Source organism: Eupeodes corollae, chromosome 1, assembly GCF_945859685.1.
Source record: "Eupeodes corollae chromosome 1, idEupCoro1.1, whole genome shotgun sequence".
NCBI classification, from domain to species: Eukaryota; Metazoa; Arthropoda; class Insecta; order Diptera; family Syrphidae; genus Eupeodes; species Eupeodes corollae.
The window spans coordinates 117,344,384-117,366,591 of NC_079147.1; the positions used below are offsets into that span (position 1 = coordinate 117,344,384).

The 22,208-nt window shown below is 33.1% G+C and overlaps 1 protein-coding gene across 1 annotated transcript; it reads right to left on the minus strand.

The window, feature by feature from the left end:
- Positions 1-11,272: 11,272 nt before the first annotated feature.
- On the minus strand, positions 11,273-14,360 carry LOC129940135 (leukocyte receptor cluster member 8 homolog). The gene has a single exon (XM_056048387.1). The coding sequence runs from the start codon at positions 13,823-13,825 to the stop codon at positions 11,618-11,620; it is 2,208 nt and encodes a 735-aa protein (XP_055904362.1). The 5' UTR covers positions 13,826-14,360; the 3' UTR covers positions 11,273-11,617.
- Between the last annotated feature and the right edge of the window lie 7,848 nt (positions 14,361-22,208).

The following is a 22,208-nucleotide window of genomic DNA, read 5'->3' on the forward strand; positions in this document are numbered from 1 at the left end:
ACGACTGGTGATAAAAAAGCTATCAATATTTATTTGTTAAGAAACAATTTTAAATTTAATTTAAAGGTGTATGTAATACACAGATCTTCATCTGTTTTGGAGGTATATATTAATTCTATCACACACAACATTTTCTCTTATAATATCTATACTATAGGATGAACATTCAAGGCTTCAGTACAAGATCAATAATTTCATTGTTTTCTAAGATGAACTCCAAATTATCTTCTCATGCAACACAAACTCGCGCTCAGTATTTTCATGAGCATCCTCAAAAATATCTGCTATTATGACTTCATCTTCATACGCTTTTGGCAATTGATTATCCTTAAATGAGATCATTTAATATTTTTATCGACAACTCTCCGTTGGTACGAGATCAATAATTTAAGAAGTTTCAAATACATTGTAAACAAAACCATCCACACGATCGGTTACCATGGCGTTATGGCAACAGAACCCAAAGTTGTGATGGAGGGAGAAAGTCATGGATAGAGAAAGATGATAGAGGAATAGAAATGCTAGAAGTGGAATAAGGGCATCACCTACAATCTACATGTACGCATTAAACATTATCGATCATTTTTCTTCACTTCAGCTTACGGAAATCTTTAGATTAGATATTACTCATGAACGTAGCACCCGTAGCGTGATGGTTTGTGCGTGGGACTGTCATGCAAGGGATCCTAGGTTCAAGAGTTGTAAGTCACTGGGCCCTGGTTCTTCATGGACTGTTGCGCCACCTAATTTATTTATTACTCGTGAACGTTAAATTATTGCCTTCAAAATAAAAAAAAATGTAGCCAAGCTCGAGAAATTCGAGATGACTTTTTTTAAACAAGTTTTGTAATCCACGTACTTCTTATCTTCAATCGAAAATTGTCAGATTAGTGGAAAATACACTTTTTAGCATATAACTAGCTTAATCTGATGCGCTCCAGAACTTTAGATGATCAATTTTTTTAACTAATCTGATATCTGATTATCCTTGACGCTCGGCCACATCTACGGGGCTAACACACAGGTATTTAATGGGGTACTAGGTACCTCCTTGTTTGTCAGTCTGCCGCGCTTTAGTAAATCCCAAAATCCCTTTTTGGGCTAACCTACTCCCCTGTAACCGAAAACTTACCTTAACGATTAATTAAACTAATCATTGATATACAAATTCGAGGTGAATTCTGACATTTCACAAATTTCGTGATGCATTTGATTAGTTTTAATAAAATAATGCTTAAAAACAGCATAATATAGATCATTTCATAGTAAAATTAAAACCAAAAATTGCAAAAGCACGGTAAAGGACTGAAAGGACTGTGATATGTTAAACCTTGCTGTCAGCCGGTTAGGTTCATTTTGATAAGGTGCAAAACTCGAGGTTGTTGCTAAAGAAGGCATCACTAGCACACCGAGAGCCCGCAATTGGATTCCAATTGAGCCTCCTGGAATCAACTACATTCTCAAAACAATTGAAGTCTGCAATTCATCAATACCGACACAAAACTGGAAGGTCGCTAAGCTTGGTAGTGGGGGCTCTTTATAAATGTGCCATTTTATTACTAAATAAAAAAATCTGTGCTCCACTAGCGCGGACCAAAGGTTAAATTTAATATGGGTATGAGACGAATAGTAGCAGATATCGGTCCTCCACACACACTTGAAGGTTAACTCGTGGTTGGAATGCCTGAAACGTCGTCCTCCCTCCCACTTCAAGTTGGGGACGTACCCATGCTCGCTCTGATCACTACTCGACCTTCTACAAATGTCGGCAGAAGTCAGCCCTCTATAAAGACTGAAGACTACCTTCATATGGTTCTTAATTCATTCCTGGTTTCATCCTCAAATTCAGAAGATCAAAACAAGACCGTGGTGGAGGTTGATCTGTCTAAATGTTTCAAAAATGCTAAAGGCAGTACAGATTAATCTCCAAATTTCCATAAAGAATAACTGTTAACTTCGCCTAGCCAAAAAAGGGGACGAATTAATAGCCATGGATTGTGAGATCCATTGTTCGAGGACTGAATACTCACGGGTACTACACAATGAATGAAACTGATATAGGTTAACCTAGATCTAGCATATTAGTTTAAAGGAGCATAAATGTATTTTTTACTCCATAATTTCAGTGAAAGAGAGTGTCAGCGTATCTTGGCCCTCTCTCTGGTAAGACCCTCGAGACAATCAACACTAAAGCGGACCGCCAGAAGATCAGCCTAATAATTTTGAATGATGTTTACGTTCATCACACAGTATGGAGGAGTAAAGATATTATCAACAGAGGTGAGTTTCTTTGATAGTTGACAACTATACGCCCGAGGATGGAAGAAAAAGTTCCGAAACGCGTCGCGTCATAAATTAAATAATAATAATAAAATTTAAATTTTCGTTTTATTTTTCATTTTTAAATTAAACTTTTATAACTAAAACTCGACAAGGGTCCTAGACATAACATTCACCATATGATCTTGGACTGGAAAGTATCCAACGAACACTCGTTCTATGATCATTCAGTATCAATGTGGATGAAAACCCTTGGAAAACTGATTGGGCTACATACATAAAAAGTCACGTACCGTACAGAATATTATATTACATATTACAAAGGTTACTAAGACCAGGACTAGTTAGTCCTTCCTCTTACGCTAGTGAACTTGACAAAAAAGTCAATGACCTCACCTTATTTATGTATAGATCGCCAGAAATTGCTTGTCCACTTATCCTCATAAGAGGTAGCCACAATGGTGAGCCTCAGAGCGCTTGACTCGCTCAGAAGAGAATGTAGGAAACTCTTTAACCAAGCCAAGGCCACAAGACTAGCTGTCTATATCCAGTCCATATTCCCTCGGCATGGAGAAAAGTTAAAGTTGTTTTTATACCCAAATCAAGTCAATGATTGCAAATCAACCCTAAGGATCTACGACCTATAAGTCTATCCTCATTTTTTCTTAAGACCTTAGAAAGATATATTGATATTTATTTAAGGGCAAATATTGATACAAGGTTTCTGTCTACGCCTCAGCATCCCTAAAGATAAATTGGTGGAAACGGCGTTACACACCTTAGTTCGCACCATCGAATACAAAATTCATCATAGAGGGTTCGCTATTGATGCTTTCTTTGACATTAAAGGTGCTTTCAGCAACGTGGACACATCTGCACTAACATCTGTGAACGAAAAAAGTTCGCTTGTGGAGTAAATTCATTTATTCTGACTAGCAGAATAATCAATAAAAACGCAAAGTGGTGTTTTATCCCCTCTCCTCTGGAACCTTGTGGAAAATGAAATCCTAATTGGGCTGGATGCGGAGGGTTTCAGAGTGATTGCGTGTGGACTGACTGATAACCCACAATACACTGATCTAATCCTTTTACCAAGGAAATACAAAATTCAGTATGTTAACCCTGCCTGTAATAAAGCTAAGCAATTACAGTTCTCAGACAGGCTACGTATGTGGGTCTTAATTTAGACAAAAAAAACTAAACTGTTAATGTAATATACAAGAAAGAGTCAAAAAAGTTACTGTAGCTCATTTTTCTTGCAAAAAGCCTATTGTTAAGAAATGGGACTTACAACCCTGAAAAGCGCATTAGTTATACACATCGATAATCAGACCAATTATAATGTATGGTAAGGTAGGGTGACAAATTAAATAAAGCCCAACGTTGAGCTTGCCTATGTATAAACGGATTGATTCACACGACACCATCTGCGGCACTGGACAACTTACTCTCCCTAACACCTCTTGTTAAACGTTGTAAACAAATAGTTGCAAGCTCTGCTAGTTACCTCAAACCTTAATCGCAGTGGATTTATAACAACAAGGGCCACACCGTTAGTACTGCAATTCGACAAAACTTTAAAATTTCTATACCTTTCTGATCGTTATGGGAACAAAGGGCATTTCTGTAAGACAAAAATGGATCAAAAAAAAAAATTAAGGGTTTGGTGGAATTAAGTCTCTCACTTTTAAATTATTAAAGCATGTTCTAGGCGGAACTTTTGGCTATAAAAGAAGTCTTGTCGTGGCTTAAAGAAACCGTGATATTAATACCTGCAAACAAAGATAAAAGTTGTTGTACTGAAATTGTATTACGAGTTCAATAACTATATTTTGTAGAACTCGTCCTATTAGGGGTATTCACGATTCGATGCAAGTGGTCTTGTATCGTTGCAAAAGTGCAAAAGTGTAACATTTTCTTGCACTAAAACAACAAAATATACAGACTACAATTTTGTTACACTTTTGCACTTTTGCTATACCCGAACCCTATTGCAACACAAAAATACAACGGTGCAAAATTTGTCTGTTGTAGTTGACAGTTTGGCAGCTGTCATTTTATCAGAAATTTTGGTGGGCTTTAAGTTTAAATTGAATTTGAAGTTATTGCCGCATTTATGCCAACGACAAAAATCAGAAAAAAGAATGGAAAAAAAGATTCAGATCTAAGGAATATAAAGAAGTGCCGTCGACGTGACAAAGCGGTAAAAAAATGGACGGAAAAAGAAATTTTAATTATATTAGATTACATTTTTTACTATTTTTTTACTATTTTTTACTATGGTATTGCTATGTTTAGAAAAGGTGTGTTCACGATGTAAAAAAAAAAACACAAATTTCGCAATTTAACATTTTTTGTTTCATCGGATCGTGAATACCCCTATTGAATTATATGATATGACTGATTAAATGATTCTAATTTTTTTTTTATTTTTTCATCGAAATAATGTAACTTAAAAATATGTAGAACAATACGAAAAAGTTCATTTTGACATCTATTTCCATATGAACACAATGTCAAAACTACGTATACAAAAACGAAAGCAAACGGAGAGTGAAACGTACGACAGATAACTATCTTGTTCAAAAACACTCTAGAGTGTTTTTGATCTTGTTATTAAGTATTTTTGGGTAAAAAAACACAGGTTTTTGGAAATTCGAAAATTGCATATCCAGGTATCCAGGACAAAATTGTACTTCGGAGCACAATGAAATATGGAATTCATTACATATTTTCACAATTTAAAAACGAAAAAAGGATTCATAATGTGAGCAGAAAAGTAAGATGAAAGAAACTGGAGAAACTTCTTTTTAGGTTTAACCACTTGAATTTCTTCTTATCTTGGGATTCTCTGACGAGTTTTTTAAAAGATACCACGAGTAAAAAACTCAGCAACGAACCCATAAGAAGAAGAAACATCGCCATCGAAATAATGATTGAAAAAGCTGTGCAGCCGTGTTTAAAAAGTTAATACACCATTGCAAAAAATAGAAATGAAAGACTTAAGTTTGCTAATAAACTTACATATAACACTGGATTTGTCTTCCTGGAATACGAAGGAACTACATATTTTTGTATTGCTTGTTGACCATTAGACATAGACATATGTACATAGAAATTAGGTTATGATCACAGGCAAAAATAAATTTAACCTCAAGGTTTCAGATGGAGGAATGTATGAATGGCGAAAAGGAAATAGCGAATTTACTCATAAGTTGGTTGGTTGGCCTAGGTATGAGGATGTATTGCAGCTTTTGGTAATCGGAACTCACATTTTGTGAAGGGTAAAATGTATAAAATATCTAACATCAGTATTTTGAAACATTTGTTGTCCAGTGTCAGTAAACTCGAAATACAAGACAATTTTATCTTCTACCAAGATAAATAATAAAGCACACATCTTGTACAGTAAGGTCGTGGTTAGTGTGTAACTGTCCCAAGGTACTTATAACATAGAAAACCTTAATGTAATCGAGCATACAGTGGAAGAATTAGAACGTCGAGTTGCTCAAAAGATCTTTAGAAACATTAAAGACCTTAGGACGGGCCTTCAGAAGATTTAGTTAAGTTTATTGGTAATTGTTACTAACATATACATAAGATAAATTTTATAAGGTAAAGTTTAAAGTTTATGAATAAATAATATGTAACATTTTAAATAATAAGTTACATTTGAATATAATATAAAAATGAATTTAAATAGCCAAAAACAAAAAGTATAACAAAAATAAATAATAATATGTACATCTATGAACAAAACAAATAATTTGGGCAAAAAACTTTATTGTATCTTTACTATTGGTAATTATTTAAAAAAGTAAAAGAAAGAAATAGAGATAGAGAATTTGATTAACTTATCGAAAGACATTTTTAAAAAGCTTCGTCTCAGATGGGAAACATGGTCATATCTTTTTAATCCATAAAAATATCGTATGAAACTATTAAAGGCTACTTTTAATTTGTTTTTTGCTATAAAAATCACAATTGTGATAGATTTCACATCATTGGTGAAACCAAAGACTTAGCAAGTAGAGTTCGTGTTTTAATCGGCGTAAAGCCTTGAGCAGTCCATAATGTTCTTAAAGTGTCATATGCTTTTCCTACTAATGAGTTTATATGGTCATTCCATGTAAGAGTCCTATTGAAAACCACACCATATGACAAATCAAGTTCTTTTTGGGATATCACAAGGCATTTGCATTTGTTTGGGTTAAGAGCTAAACCGTTATCAGCTGCCCCATTTGAGATCCGCTCGAGATCCTGATTGATATCAAAAGCACAGTTTTCGATAAGGCCTAGTGAACAACTTCTATAAATTTGTATATCGTCTGCATAAAAGTGATTTGAGGTCGGGAATAAGAGAAGTGATTTCGTTTATATACAGCGAGAATAACAGGGGTGACAAAATAGAACCTTAGGAAGCACCTTTAAGTAAAGGAAGGTACTCAGAGAGACTATTATTCAAATAAACGGCTTGTTTTCTGTAAGTAATTTTATTACACCTGAAGATAGGTACGTTAAACTCCCAACGCGGCTTTTCATGAGCACGGTGTGGTTCACCATGTCAAAAGCTTAGGATAAGTCTAGAAGAACTAAATACGTTACGCTATCCTTATCCAATTTGGTCATTATGTCTTCAATGACTTTAATAAGTGCAGCTGTGTTGAGCGCAAAAGCCTGACTGAATTGGTACCAAATAATTGTTGCGTGTTATATAGCCGTTCAGTTGTTTTTGCATAATGCGTTCACAAACTTTAGACAAAAATAGAAATTGGTAAAAATTCCTCACAAAGTGAGTTTTTGGGAATAGGAATTATTTAACCCTTCTTCTATTTCTGAGGAAAAATTCCTGTTGTAAGAACTGTGTTGATGATATGAGTAATATAGGGTAAAAGCATTGGCAAAATTGATTTCAAAAACACAGGATTTACTTCATCAACACCTTCAGGAGTGGATTTTATTGATAGAAAGCTTTCCACATCTAAATTGCTCAATCCTGAAAAGCTAAATGCAATGTCTATCAAAGGTAATGTTGGATCAGTGCATAGTTGAGTTGAAAGTACATAGTTAGGAGTACATACAAATTAACGATTAAGTTCGTTTTTATCAATATTATTTAGAGTGTTTTGTCGTTTATTACCGATTCCAAGCTTTCGAAGATTTTCCCAGAGTTTTCGACTTCACCATTAACGTTTAGTCGGCTAGAGAAAAATTGTTCTTTAGCATTTCTAATTTTTAGGACAACTTTATTACGTAGGGGATTATAAGCTCTCTGAAGTTCTTCCACCCGTATAGTTTATTCAGCTTCTTTAAGTTCAATCTCGTTGGTCCATTAATTGCTTAATTCTTTCACTAAGCCAGGGCTTCGATTCACATTTAAACTTTTTTTGTTTTCAAATACCTATATCTAGCTACATTTTATTCATTCAAAACGACTTGGAATTATTTCGGCATGTGGTGACACTTAAACATTCAAAATGTATATTCTATTAGTCTACCTTACCACGTATTTCTAATTTTATTTATGAAATATGTCTATGTTGGTAAGGTGTATAGAAAACAAGTTTTTTTTAAATTCAACTTCCAACTATCTTATAAACTAAACAACAAATTCATAAGAACTGTTTTCCTAGCTTTCTTATCAATAACTAGAAACTGTATCCATAATATTCGTATATCGATAAATTAGGAATTATATGAACTTATTCAAAATTGATAAATCTTCAAAGGAAATTACGTGCATAATTTAAAACAATGATATCTTATTATGTATGTACCTATTTATGTTCCAATTTACAAACAAATACGACATACAAGACAACAAATTTCATATCGACAAACAAATATACAAATAAATAATTCCAAAGAATCTATTACTGGGGCCCAACTAAGTAACTCGATTCTACAATAAAATTGTTCGAATTCGAAAAATTGGTACTATGCATCTATTTGATTACTTTCGAACGAACGAGAATCGAGCCAACTATATTCTTATCCACTTTCGAATAAACGAGGAACTACGTAACTCGAAAATAGAATTCAAAACATGTCAAAATCCAAAATAATCACTCTACATCAAATGTGTTTGCGAGCGAAGTTTTTTTTCTCAAGGTGTAAGTAAAATGTTGAATATGAGTTCCAACTACCACCCAAATTACACTTGCAATTCGTGATTTTTGATATACATATATGTACAAACTTTTTATCACTTAGAGCCATTATATTGGAATTATTTTTATTCTTCTGCATTCAATTTGCTCATAGCGTTCTTCATTTCCTTGCAAATTAAACAAAATTCCAACGGTGTCCATTTTTGAAATAATAATTTTTCTCCAAAACTTTGATATATTATTTTTGTTTTTAAAACTGTCAAACAACTCAATACTCGTTCGAAAGTACATTTTTTGAAAACAAGATGGTATAACCGGCATCCGATTCTACTTTCATACTTAGTACGATTTGAAACTAGAATCAGAAATTTGTTTCGAATAGAATCAAAAGTAGAATCAATTTACATAGTAGGGCATCTGGCGGCTATAGAATGAAAAATCTTTCCTTACCTATAAATTCAAGTGTACTTTGTATATCAACACATTTGTCAATCAAAAATAAAAAAAGGCCAAGCAAACAATAAAATTAGAAAATAAATAGGTGCTTCACACAAAAACAACAAAAGCTTTATGGAGAGTATTGCTGTTGACAGAAATAGCAAAGATAAACAATTGAAAGGAGTAAGTAAAACAAATTTTGTGGCAAAACAGTCCGTTGAGAACTAGAGCATAGTGACTTACAATTTTCAACCACTTTTCAAGACAAGAATTACTCTTGGAGAATTTGTCAATTCCGCGCAAGAGGCAGTACCCGTAAAAAAAAACTTTAGATGACATAGGCAGGGATCGAACCCAAGACCTCTGGAATGACAGTCCAACGCACTTACCATCATGCCACTGGAGTAAGTGCAACTTCTTTAATTTCATAAATCTGAGCCGTTAAAAGCTCTTTCATACAGGGTTTCAGAATAATTCGTACATCATAGCTTGTAGGAATGCTGTGTTATAGCGATTTATTTATCTAAACAAACTTACATATACTATACACGCCAAAATCAAAATTTAATAGGACATTGGTTTTATTAATTTTTAATTTGACACACAAAAAAATAGTCTAAACGTTAAGCTTAGGTATGTACTTGTTTTCATAATGTTTTGTAATTCCAAAGAGATTTGTTAAAACTTGCCGAATGGATTAACTAAAAAAGAAAGTATACAAATTGCTGCTTTAAACTTTAACCGTAAAGGCACGAATTTTTATTTTTTCAACAATGTTTTGCACTTAGAAATACTACAATTTAAAAACTGACCTCCGTTTGGTAAAAAAAAAAAACAAAACTGCTATGGAGAAACAAAAGAAACGCTTTCTGGAGTGCGTTCGGTTTTAAAAATCCTGATTGAAAACACATCTGGCCTTAGCTAGAAGACACTGACTCAACCACCACATTCAAATATAAAATTAATTTTTGTCTAAAAACGCGCTTTCACCTAGGCAAATGACTGAGGAAATTTTACCTGTCCAAGTAGCATATTTCATAGATCCAAGTTATAACGACCAAACTGCGAGTAGTGAAGTAGCAGACAAAATTAGTACTTTTGTTAAGAATAAAAAATCTGGGAATGTATCGTAATAAAGTAACAGAAGAACCTAGTGAGGCTGTTATAGCCAGAATTTGGATTTCCTTTGTAACTGAAGGTCAATTATTAGCCAACATCTCTCACTTTGAGCAGTACAAAAGGTGAACCTCGAATATTATCGATCCGGTTGGACTTCTTCGTATGGTGTTGCTGGCGGAACGCTCTACCCCCGTTATGGCATCTTTGCAAAAAGATGTCTAGCTTTCCAGCTACGCGAGCCAGTTCAGTAGATGATTACCAGGTTGGTGTCATCAGCCCACATTTCAATATGTTATGTTAATATGTATACTGATCAGTACGAAAAATATTTAGAAGTCAGTAATTTATTTATTTAAAAGATGTGTGAAACTGACATTGATTGTGTTGCTGGGAGTGGAAAAGACAAATGAACGCAGAAATTCGATGAAAGCTGTATTTTTTATTTGAAAATTGATTTTGCATGGAGTGCGTGGGCTTGATTTGGAATCTTTTAAGAATTATTTGGGGAATAGAAGTGCGACAATAATGATCTAGGGTTTCATAAAGTTCTGTGCTAGGGGTCTTTCTCTTTCTTGTGTACATTACTGACTTAAATATGCATAAAACATTGTTGTGTAAGGTTTTTTACTGATGATAGTCTGATCTACATTTATGGGGAAAATGTTTTAAACATTGTGCAAAAATATAAATGAGACCGGTACGATGTCGACGCAAAAGGGCTCTATTTTGTATTCCCGTATTTTATATTTAAAGAATCTTTCTGCAGATGTAAAGAGTTAAACCGAAAGTAATACATTCAAGACAAAGCGTAGTTCTTTCATTAAAAATAACGTCCTTTAGCCAAAATACAAATAAAAAAGCAAATTTTATGAACGTTATCACGTAAGCGTTTAATTTCAAGCGAAATCTTGATGTAAAGGTAGGTATTCTTGACTTTAGCTTGGATGGTATACAGAAACTCTATATAATACGTATTTGTATACATATTTCTGGCTTTCAATACCGGTACAGTAATTAATTGTTTATGTTTCTGTTGTTTTTTAATATTTTTTTTTGTAAATGCCAGCGATGGTAGAACACATGGGTAATTCTTGAGATGGAAACACCGTGCAAAGAGAGTTGAGAATAAAAGGTTTGTGTTAAGGTAACTAGAAGACACCAAATAAGCGAAGTCAACAGGAATAAAAACTTGCTTTACTTCTCCAAACCCATTTTTTGGAATATAAATATAATATTTATGACGGTCCAAGACACAATTACTTGGCTTTGATGCACCCATTTCCTTAATTTTTGTAACAAATCTAATAAGAAATAAACGTAATCAATCAAATATAAAGTCGAACATTTTATTTATTTCTATATCATTTTCGATAAAATAAGATTAAGACCAAACTAATACAAGTTATGACACAATTTTAAAAATAAAATCACGTTATAAATATTAGTTTTAAAAACAATTTCCAACGCAATTTTTATTTTGTATTTGTACTGCTCACATGATTTTAATGTTTTCTTAAAATTAATACAAAATTACTGAGCAGAACTCTTAGTAAAAACAAAATGTTGGTCCTTAAAAAAAAATTACAATTATTTTATATAAAAACTAGTAATGTTTTATTATTTTAAAGATATTGTAGCGTCCGTTTTCAAAAGAAAAATTAATGATTTTCTTAACTAAGCAAAACTTTCATGCTATTTTTACAATCAACTTTGACCCTATCCGATGTTCCCTCTAAAACAGCACCTGTTGTGCCAATCCATTCTCGACACTTTTCCTCCGAAATGAATGCTAAAATTCGGGTAATCATGTCGATGCCAATGAAAGGGCGATAGGTTTTAATAATTACTTTAAGAGCAAATTTGCGCTCCCTATCAATGAACCAGTCAATTAAATATCCCGACATGAGCGGTGCCTTTTTGTAAAGATTAAAGAATCGACAGTAGTTCCCAAGAGCCCATGCAGATCTTAACTCTAATGCATGAGCTATAGCTGAATTCATTCTTTGTTCCGGAGTCAAAGAACGAAGAACAGTTGTAATATCTAGCGTATTCTTTGTAAATATATAATACAAGATCCTGTATGATATAAATTCCATAATGTTGCTTCCCCCAACCTCTGTATACAGCATTTTCAGTTGCGTTTGGCACTGGTTAAATTCTTCGTGATCGCCTTTTTCCATAGCAATGCGAGCATGAGTTTCATATACTTCGACTGTAAATTTATCCCTGATTCCCTGTACCGTTAAATCTTGACGTATAGATTTAAGTTGGTCGCAAGCATAGAAGTAGTCTTGTTTCGTTCGCCACTTATTTTTGACGTTTTGTAAGGAACTTTCCAATACATCAATAGGCCGTACCTCATTGGGCATTGGCGCTTTTGTCAATCTAAGAAAAGATTTCTCCAAGTCCCGGCTTGTACCTACGATATGGAATTCATCGATAGAGGTATCAACTTCGAAATCATCGAACATTCGTTTCTGCATCCTTTCACTAGGTCCCTTTTTAGTTGAAAAATGATTTTGACCAAATCGAGCGGCTCTCTCCTGAAGCCTTTTTGAGTCATCTTCTATAGAACCTCCAACAATTGATGGATAAGCAAGCTTGTTTTTTTTAACCTTTTTTCTAAGGTTTTTATTTTTAGTTTTGGAGTTAATATAATTTACAGATTTGTTCTCCGATGATTCAGAACTACAACTTCTACGTTTTTTTTTGTGAGGACTTAATGATAAGTCCCTAAGCATTTTTCGTTTCGGGGATCTTGATATCGAATGAAATTCTGTTTGATTTAAAGTTGAACGATGACCTAAACGTGCGTTCAAACATTTTGAAATACCAGGACGTATCGGTTGGCGATCGATCTTAGTTTTAACATTTGTGTTCGAGATTGTTAAATTGCTGTCACTGTGGACACTTGGAATCGGTTCATTGTTCCAATCCCTTGTCCATAGTTCATTTTTTGTGGCAGCAGCAGTAATTTTCCCTTTGAGGCAAATGTCAATTTGATCCTTGTCGAGATCTGTTACGCATTTCGAATAACATCTAGCAACGTAAGAATTCAGGCTATCGGGCCAGGCGTCCACCGTATTACACAGACTTTGAAAATTATTACCTTCATTTGTAACACTTTGGCTAACGTGGGAATTCATCAATGGCATTTGGCTTGAAGCGATGATTGTTGGCACCAACGGTGGTGGTGGCTTAGAAAGATCTAAAGATGCAGAAATGACAGGTGGAGGTGGAATGCTTGGATCAAAAAGTGTGCTTTTGATTTCAGTAGTAATGTCAGTACCCTTACTATTGACATTTGAATGCTGGTTTGGGAGTTGCATTTGGTATTTGTTTTTGTTACGCTTTCTCTTCTTTTTTCCGCTTACATTTCCAACGTTATTGAAAGGATTAAGAAAATTAACAAGTCTATTCGGCTGGTTTAAATTAAATCGTATACCACTAAAAACATTACTGTCTTGCAAATTATTTGAACCAGAAAATGTTTTAGGTTGTTCGTTGGGAAACCTAATGTTTTGATTCCTAGAAGCAGCTGCGGTATTCGGAGAAATAAGATTGGGGCACGAAATGTTGTCGGTATTAGCTTGAGGATTTGTGTTATTACTTAAAGTAGGTTTCTCATATTGGCTCTCAAATGTCGGTAAAGCTTGAGTGTTAAGTTGCAAATTTTCGCCGAAATGCATATAACAGTTATTATAATAGTCGGTATATTGCTGGTAGGAGTTCTTGTATGGTAAATGGTAATAATCCCAGTTTGGTGTTATCTGAGCTTCGTGTGGATTTTGTTGGAACTGTTGAATATCGGGAACCATTTGTGAAGTGTTGGCCGACTGCGTAATAATTCTAGCTACCGAATCTCCTTGATCTGACATGCTTTTTATACTTACCCTTGATGAACGATTTGATTAATTAGATTGTAAAGATTAATTTCTTAGTAACTAGTTTTGAAGATTTATAAGGAAATACAAATTAAATTTCAAACAAATAGTATGAAACCTTAAAACAAATGATTGAAAACTTATCAATATTTTAATATAATTTTAGCAGAAGTCAATCAACGACACTAATTTCAATCTGAACAACAAACGAATCAAATATCCAATGGCATGACGAATACGATTAAATATTATAAATATTCCAATTTTTGTATTATATGACCTTATTTATATGCAGGATCGAGTTAAATGTTCGACTGAGCCTGTTCATGACCTGTTTTATTTTATTTGGAGTTGAGTTGAATTTTGTTTGAGGTAGAGTGGAAAATGGAGGTAATCTTTAATATTTTTATTTCACGAAAATCAAAATGAACTGAGAAGAAAGCGTTTATGAAAAATTTTAGGACTTTACGCCGTTTATTAAACTCGTATGGAGAATTACGTACTAAGTTTTATTTCAATTCAACCCAGTGTCAAGATTTCTAAATAAAATATGGAAAGCAGGGAACAATCGTTTTCTGTAGAAACGTCAAGTCTCCACTTTGTTGAATACCATCAAACTATTTCGAAAAGCAGAAGCAATAAAGCAGTATACACATTAGCGCGACCAACCAACGACGAATGAATTACAAATTTGAGTTTATATACGTTTAAGACATATTTCCACACAAATTCTTAACAAAATCTTGATTTATGATACTTACTTTTACTTTTCAATATCATATATTGACAAATTTAAGAAAAAAATTTATTCGTCGGAAAAAAAATTGTAGTTCAGACGAACTGTCAAACTTTATTTGCGTTCCACATTATCCACACTCGCAACGAATAAAATGATCGCGCATACTTAAGCACAATTCACATGAGCACGACCAACGACCAATGAATGAACGAATATTCGTAGATTTTGACATTTCTTTCACATGAGAGTTTTTAATTCGTCGCGAATGAAGTTTGACAAGGAGCCACAGTCAAACACCATTCACCACTGAAACAAAAACAAGAATGATCTTTTTAGGTTAAATACGCGCGATTATTTTTTTCGTTGCAAGTGTGGATAATGTGGAACGCGAATAAAGTTTGACAGTTCGTCTGAACTACAATTTTTTTTCCGACGAATACATTTTTTTTCTTAAATTTATCAATATATGATATTGAAAAGTAAAAGTATGTATCATAAATCAAATAGACACTAAATTGCTATCGTTTTCTTCAAACCAATATAAACTCACATTTTGTAATTCATTCGTCGTTCGTTGGTCGCGCTCATGTGAATACTACTTTAATCTAAAAAAATCATTCTTCTTTTCCTTCAATTTTCCGATTTTCATTAAATGGATGCACATGAAATCTTTTTCTTGTTTTGATTATTAACAAGGACACCAATGACTTTTTTTAGACACATATGTATGGGCTCGAACGCATTTTATCAATCACAAAAAAAAGAAACAATTATCAAATTTATTCGCGACGAAATAAAAACTCTCATGTGAAAGAAATGTCAAAATTGACGAATATTCGTTCATTCGTTGGTCGTGCTCATGTGAATAGTTCTTAATTAATATTATCTAATCATCAATTATTTTTGAATGCATTAATGTATGCAAAATAAATTATTTAAACAAATATTGCGGTAATTAAGAATGGCAAAGTTGTTTAAATTTTGTTCACGTCACGTTAGTATGGTCGTTTATATACCGTGTTCCTACACTCCATTCCACAGTAAAAGAAAATAGTTGATATAATTATTGTATATAATTCCGAATTAAATTTCTAGCCAAACCACGACCTCACTTTCGGTCGGCCCCGATTTGACATTTCGAATGAAACAATGGACTCTTATGAGGAAATCTGAAATGTTGCTTCAATATTCGTGGTCACTTTAGATCGTAAATATAGTAACCTCGAGCTCAACGACCACAAAGATTTTCTCAATTTTGTATTGCTTTGATAGCTGACAATTGTTTTGTCATTACAATTTTGTTTGTTTTATTTCAGTATCTCTGTACAGCAGCAGTGTCTTCGCTAGGAGGTGACTTTCAATGACATGAATTTCTTTCAGATTTTATTACTAACAAATTTTAAAACTTTAATAATAACCTAGCACTTCAGAGACGGCATCTCTGATGGCTGCAAGGCAATGTTGCCACTGGTTTTCAATGCTTAATGCAGGCAGCATAGGACTTCTTGACAGGTTATAAGAGATCGGAAAAGGGCAAGGCAGTCTCTTGCGGTTGTAGCCGTCTAACGTCGAAACTACACACAGAACTTCCTTGTTTTGGCTTGGATAGGGATATCCGGAGCCGAACCTTGGCTACAACGACGTAGAGGTCCGAGTCGATGTTGGTCTCTCGAAATATTCGAACAACCTGAATGCTGGAGAAGTGTCATCTGTCAATCGCAATTTGGTCCAGATCACTAGTATAACTCTAAGGACGGGAAGCCGGATAAACCAATCCTAACAGGTCTGGGCTACAAATATGCCGTTAAAGCCCTTTAAGGTGTTCACTAAGTAGTTTTAATTAACTAGAACTGAAAACGCCACCATTGGCGTCTGGATAAGGCGTCTGGATGGTGAGTGGTGAAAAAAAATAATGGCACTTAGCTATAACCATAAAGGTTAAATTACATATAATCGGTGTTTACGCCAACCTGGGTTTCACTTAGTGCCAGAATAGCTATCCTGTTTAAAACAGTATGGACGTTAGGTTAAGTACGCGCGATTATTTTATTCGTTGCGAGTGTGGATAATGTGGAACGCGAATAAAGTTTGACAGTTCGTATCAACTATAATTTTTTTCGTGACGAACAAATTTGTTTTCTTAAATTTATTAATATATGATATTGAAAAGCAAAAGTATGCATAATAAATCAAATAGAAACTATATTGCTATCGTTTTGTTAAGAATTTATGTGGAAATATGTCTTCAAACGTATATAAACTCACATTTTTTAAGTCATTCGTCGTTCGTTGGTCATGCTCATGTGAATGCTGCTTAAGGGCCTTGCACATGACAGCAAACAATGAATTAACGAATGAACAAACAATCGTGATTTTACACATTTCAGAAAATCAATTTCAAACAAAAATACATTTAAATCATAAGAAACCAATGGAGATTTATGTTACAATCATACAATTTGCATTTTGTTCTGCAAAATTTTGCCAAATTTTATTCGCGTTCCACATACCATCCACACTTCAACGAATAAATTGTTTGCGCGCAACTTAACCTCAAAATTATATCATGGCTGAGAAAAGTATAGAAAAAAGGGTAATTATAAATTGTAAATTCCTTGCTGTCTGCGAATAGAAATAAAGCTCATGTGAAAGAAAAGTCAAAATATGCGAACATCCACAGTTCGCAGTTCGTAGCTCATATGCAAGATGGTTTAGTGATATGCGTTAATTTTAACTACACTGATCGGCTCCTGTACATACAGAAAAATGTAAGTGCAATTTATCTTGCATTACTTATATAGCTTCTGCCACACTGCATAATTAAGCAGACAGTGCCCTCAGCAGCTATGCAAGCAACTGTGAGAGAAGTTAGAAAGGGGTTAGCGGGGAGAGCAGGATGAACATTAGGAAATCGCTGTTATTTTATTTAAAATTTATTTGGGTAGACACTGATTTATTGCACTATTCTCTTTTTTTTCGGTTGAACTCACGGTGCATTGGTTATTGTTATATTTTTTTAAATTGATTTTTGGTTCGACTTGCGGCGTGTTGGTTGTTGATTTCATGTAGTAAACAGAATTAGCCAGACATTAATTCTTTTCATCTTCCTTCAAAGTATGAAGTTTAAATTGCGTTGATAACACTGGTCGACAACATTATACTTTTGTTGTCACCTAAGAAAATACATTTTGAGAGGATTATGTTATCCTGATTTCACCTCATCTTCAAATTTTCACCTCAGTTTTTAAAATATACCTTTAAAAACTCTAAGGCCGACCAAAAACGGTTAAATATGACGTATCCTTAAGCTATGAATTGCAAGATTATTTTGCAAAGTACATATCTTTGCTTTTAGCTGCAGTTTAAATCATTTTAGTATTTCACTTAGTTTTCGTAGTGTCTTATTAGTTACAAAAGGCTCAAAAGTCTTCATTTGACTCTACCCAAATTTAAAAAAAACTTGATTTTATTTCTTTTATGGTTTTAAATATTTCGTTTGATTTTTGATGCTGATTACCAATCCGAACTCTGATTTTAGCTTCATGTTCTCAAACTTAGAAATATCCGTTTCTATCATTATTTTTGTATTTTGTTTGTTTTAATATATTACAAGAACTTGATGTTATAATCTTAAGACTACAAATTCGTAATAGGAAAAAGTAAGAATTTGTAAACGGAATATTGAAGAAAGATGTTATAGATTTGGATAAACATCCCACATTTTTTTGAAAAAAAGAAACTCTTTTATGAATTAAGATAGCCTCGAAAAGCTTTGTATGGTGCTTTTAAAATAAAGAAATTATATTTCAAAAAACTAAATTGATAGAGTAATTTTGGAGTCGGGTTTCAATTGAAGATGTTGACGGAAGGCATTTCAATTAAATTCAAGAGACCTACAATTTAAATTCAAAAGAGACAAAATTAAGATAGTTCTTATTATATTATTTATAAAAGTATCTTTACCAGCTGTGGTACCCGTGTCATAATGGTAAGTGCGTTAGACTGTCATGCAAGGGGTCTTGGGTTCAATCCCACTATAATTTAAAGTAAAATAATTTTCGCGGGTACTGCCTCTTGCGAGGAATTGACAAATCCTTCAAGAGTAATTCTTGTCATGAAAAAGTGCTTTCTCAAATTAGCAGTTTGGATTCGGCTTAAAATTGTAGGTCCCTTCCATTCCTGACAACAGTACTCGCACAGGAATGGTTGAGATTTGTAAGTCACTAGGCCCTGGTTAACAGCGGACTGTTGCGCCACACAATTTATTATGTTTTATATCCTTACCAGCTAAATCACAGAATTCGCCAAACATGTACAAGGAAGATATTCATCTTCAACTTTTTTCAAAGCTGTGCTTTGGATTGCAAAGATTGTGACACATAATGGGCCTGTGCTATTGTTTTCAAATAAAGCAAGTCGGACTGGTTTCATCACGAAGCTTTTCAGTCTTCTGCAATATAAAACCTTTCGGTATAACCAGGGACTTCTCGTTCGTACAGTCGCAAAAATAAAACAATGGTAAGCTAGACAAGAAGAGCATTAAAAAATCGTTGCTGAAATGAAAAAAGAAATATGAAAAAAGTTTCGGAAGCGTTTGGGTCTGATCGTTGACAAGCTAAAGCTGGGCTTCGGAAATTCTAATGACGGAAATACAGCCCAGAGTTTTTTTGAAAATGACGAAACTTTAGCCGATATTACAAAACTAGATGTTGATTTGATAAAAAATAATGCATATTTTCATGACGGTGGTTGCTTGTGGTCATGAGGTCGATTGCAAAAAAATTCGGGAATTTGCCCATAAAGCTGCGAAACATTACGTTGCCTCCTACAGACATTTTTAATTTGTTAAATTTAAAAAAGGCATTTTTAGTGAGCGTGTCGTCATTTTTTTAATGTGCAACTATCATACTCTAAGTAATCGTGCAGAATTTTCAAAATGTTGAAACTTCAAAAAAAGTTCCCGTTTTAGTAGGCGTGTCGTGACTGATTTTAAATAAGGGCATTCTGCCCCAGTGTCAGTCGGGTCAAAAATTAATGATAAAAGAACTCATCGGAGTAGAGCGATTTGGTTGCCAGGAATAAAACCTTGTCGGCAAGTGTGATTTCAAATAAAAATAACAAAACAATATTCTTATCTAGTTTGGTGGCTTTCTTCACATCCACATCCTTTTTTTTTTCTTCGTTTTCTGAGGATTAAATTAATTGCAAATTCATTATATATTTTTATTTAAATAATTTAATATTTTTGATTTAACTTGTTTTACCTCCATTTGCATTTCTGGGAATGAATTTTGTTATGAGTCTTCTCATAACTAACAATCATCTTGCAATTTAAAGTTAAGGGTTACCTTGTGTTTCAACTCACCACATGAAATCGTTTTGGGATACATACGAACGCGATGAGAAAAATATGGATGACAAATAAAAATAAATTGGGTGGCGCAACAGTCCATTGGGAACCAGGACTCAACCATTCCTGTGTGCGGGTACTGTTGTCAGGAATGGAAGGGACCTACAATCTTAGGCCGAATCCGAACGGCTAATTTTGAGAAAGCACTTTTTCATGACAAGAATTACTCTTGAAAGATTTGTCAATTGCTCGCAAAAGGCAGTACCCGCGAAATTATTTTTTTTTTAAATTAAGGTGGCACAGGCAGGGATGCCAAATATAAAGTTTTTAATTTTGTTGAAAAAAAATCTTTTTTTTATTATTTGCTAAAAATGCAAAACAAATTAAAAAACCTGCAATCCACTAACTTATTAATTGGCATACAATTTGGAGAAACCAAGAAGTCTTTCTTGACATTAACATCTATAATATTCTTCAAATAGGAAGTTATTGTAATGGGTCCGATTTGTCAAATTGAAAATTTTGACATTTCTCGACGTTTCAAGGTCCCTAGATTCGAAATAAAAGATTTTTAGAAAGATGTCTGTGCATGCGTGTGTACTTACGTTCGTACCAAAAACCTCAAAGAACCAGAAGAGATATCAACTTCAATTAAATTTTGTTACACAGATAATAAGGCAGAAAGATGCAGAAAGGGCTCTCAAGAAAATTGCGTGGGAGGTTTTTTTACCATAGCAGTTTGAAAAAAAGGTGAACATTGTGGTTAACCCTAAATATATTACGAACCAAAAATGCTAGAGACTTGAATTAAATTTTATATAATATATTGTAACGTGATACCAAACAGGTACGTTTTTTGAAAAAAATCAATATAACGATTTTTTTATAAATCAATAAAACTGAAAAAAAAATTTGTCACCTCCAAAATTTTACGACTGAAACATGATTTCATTTCCAAATAATTTTGTGCAACGAAGAATAATGTTTTTGACATCTGATAAAATTTTGAGAAAAATCTAATTGACAGTTTTTTTTATAAAAAAAATAAATCTAAAAAAAACATTACTCAAAGTTCGTAAAAATTGAATATCGATTCAAATATCTTTTCAAAAACTTGAAATTTAGGCTTCAAGCTTATTTTATCTTAAAGGAAATATTAGCTATTTTCAACATTTCGAAAAATGTTGACAAAAATCGAATTGACAGTTTTTTTACAAATAATAAAAACCTAAAAAAATTTATAAAAGTTAGTAAAAATTGATTTTCGACTCAAATATCTTTTCAAAAATTTGAGATATTGGCTTTAATTTACTTTAATCTTTCAAAAAATCTTGTTGTCAACATTCAGTTAAAGTTTGAAAAAAATCGAATTGACAGTTTTATACAAAAAATTAAAAACCAACAAAAATTAACAAAAGTTGGTAAAAATTGAATATCGATTGAAATATCTTTTCAAAAAGTTGAAATTTGGGCTTCAAACTTATTTTACCTTTTAAGAAATATTGTTTTAAACATTGTGAAAAATGTTGAGAAAAATCAATTTGACAGTTTTTTTTACAAAAAATAAAAAATAAAAACAAAAAAATAAATAATAAAATAAAAACAATACTAAAAGTTGGTAAAAATTTACTTTTGGCTCAAATAGCTTTTCAAAAATTAAAAATATTGGCTTCAAACTTATTTTATTTCACAGAAAATATTGTTTTCAATGTTGAGTAATTTTTATATAAAAATCTAACAGTCCGTTTTTTCATAAAAAATAAAATCTACAAAAAATAGTACGAAAATTTGGTAAAAATTGATACGAGTACATTGCTTAACATTTTGAAAAAAAATTACAACTTTTTTAAAAACTAGCTGCGCCACGTCGAACCTTGATTAATCATTTATGAGATTCATGTCGTCGTATCAATTAAACGACTCAGTCAAATCGATTTCGAAGCTATGTTTTGTTTTGTTACCGACATTTTACCATTCCTGATTAAAAATGTGTGGCTTCTTAAGTCGTTTGAGTTGACTTTCTTTGAAAAATCTTAATTGAATGTCAGAAAAAACAATTTTTGATTTTATCGTGTTTAAACTTTTTCGTAAGGTGTAGGTTATGGGCTCTAAAACTCTTTCACAGCCACTCTTTCGAACATCATAAGGACATTTCGTTGGTGCATTCCTGTATGAACGATCCTCTGTGTAACTCCAGTAAGTTATGTGCAGTAAACACTTAGTTGTAGTTATTCGATATAATAATATATAATAATATAATATAAATTTACCAAAATTGATGGGAACTC

Bases quoted from the DNA above. Each gene is read 5' to 3' on its own strand.
- LOC129940135 (XM_056048387.1), bottom strand. From the start codon at position 13,825: ATGTCAGATCAAGGAGATTCGGTAGCTAGAATTATTACGCAGTCGGCC.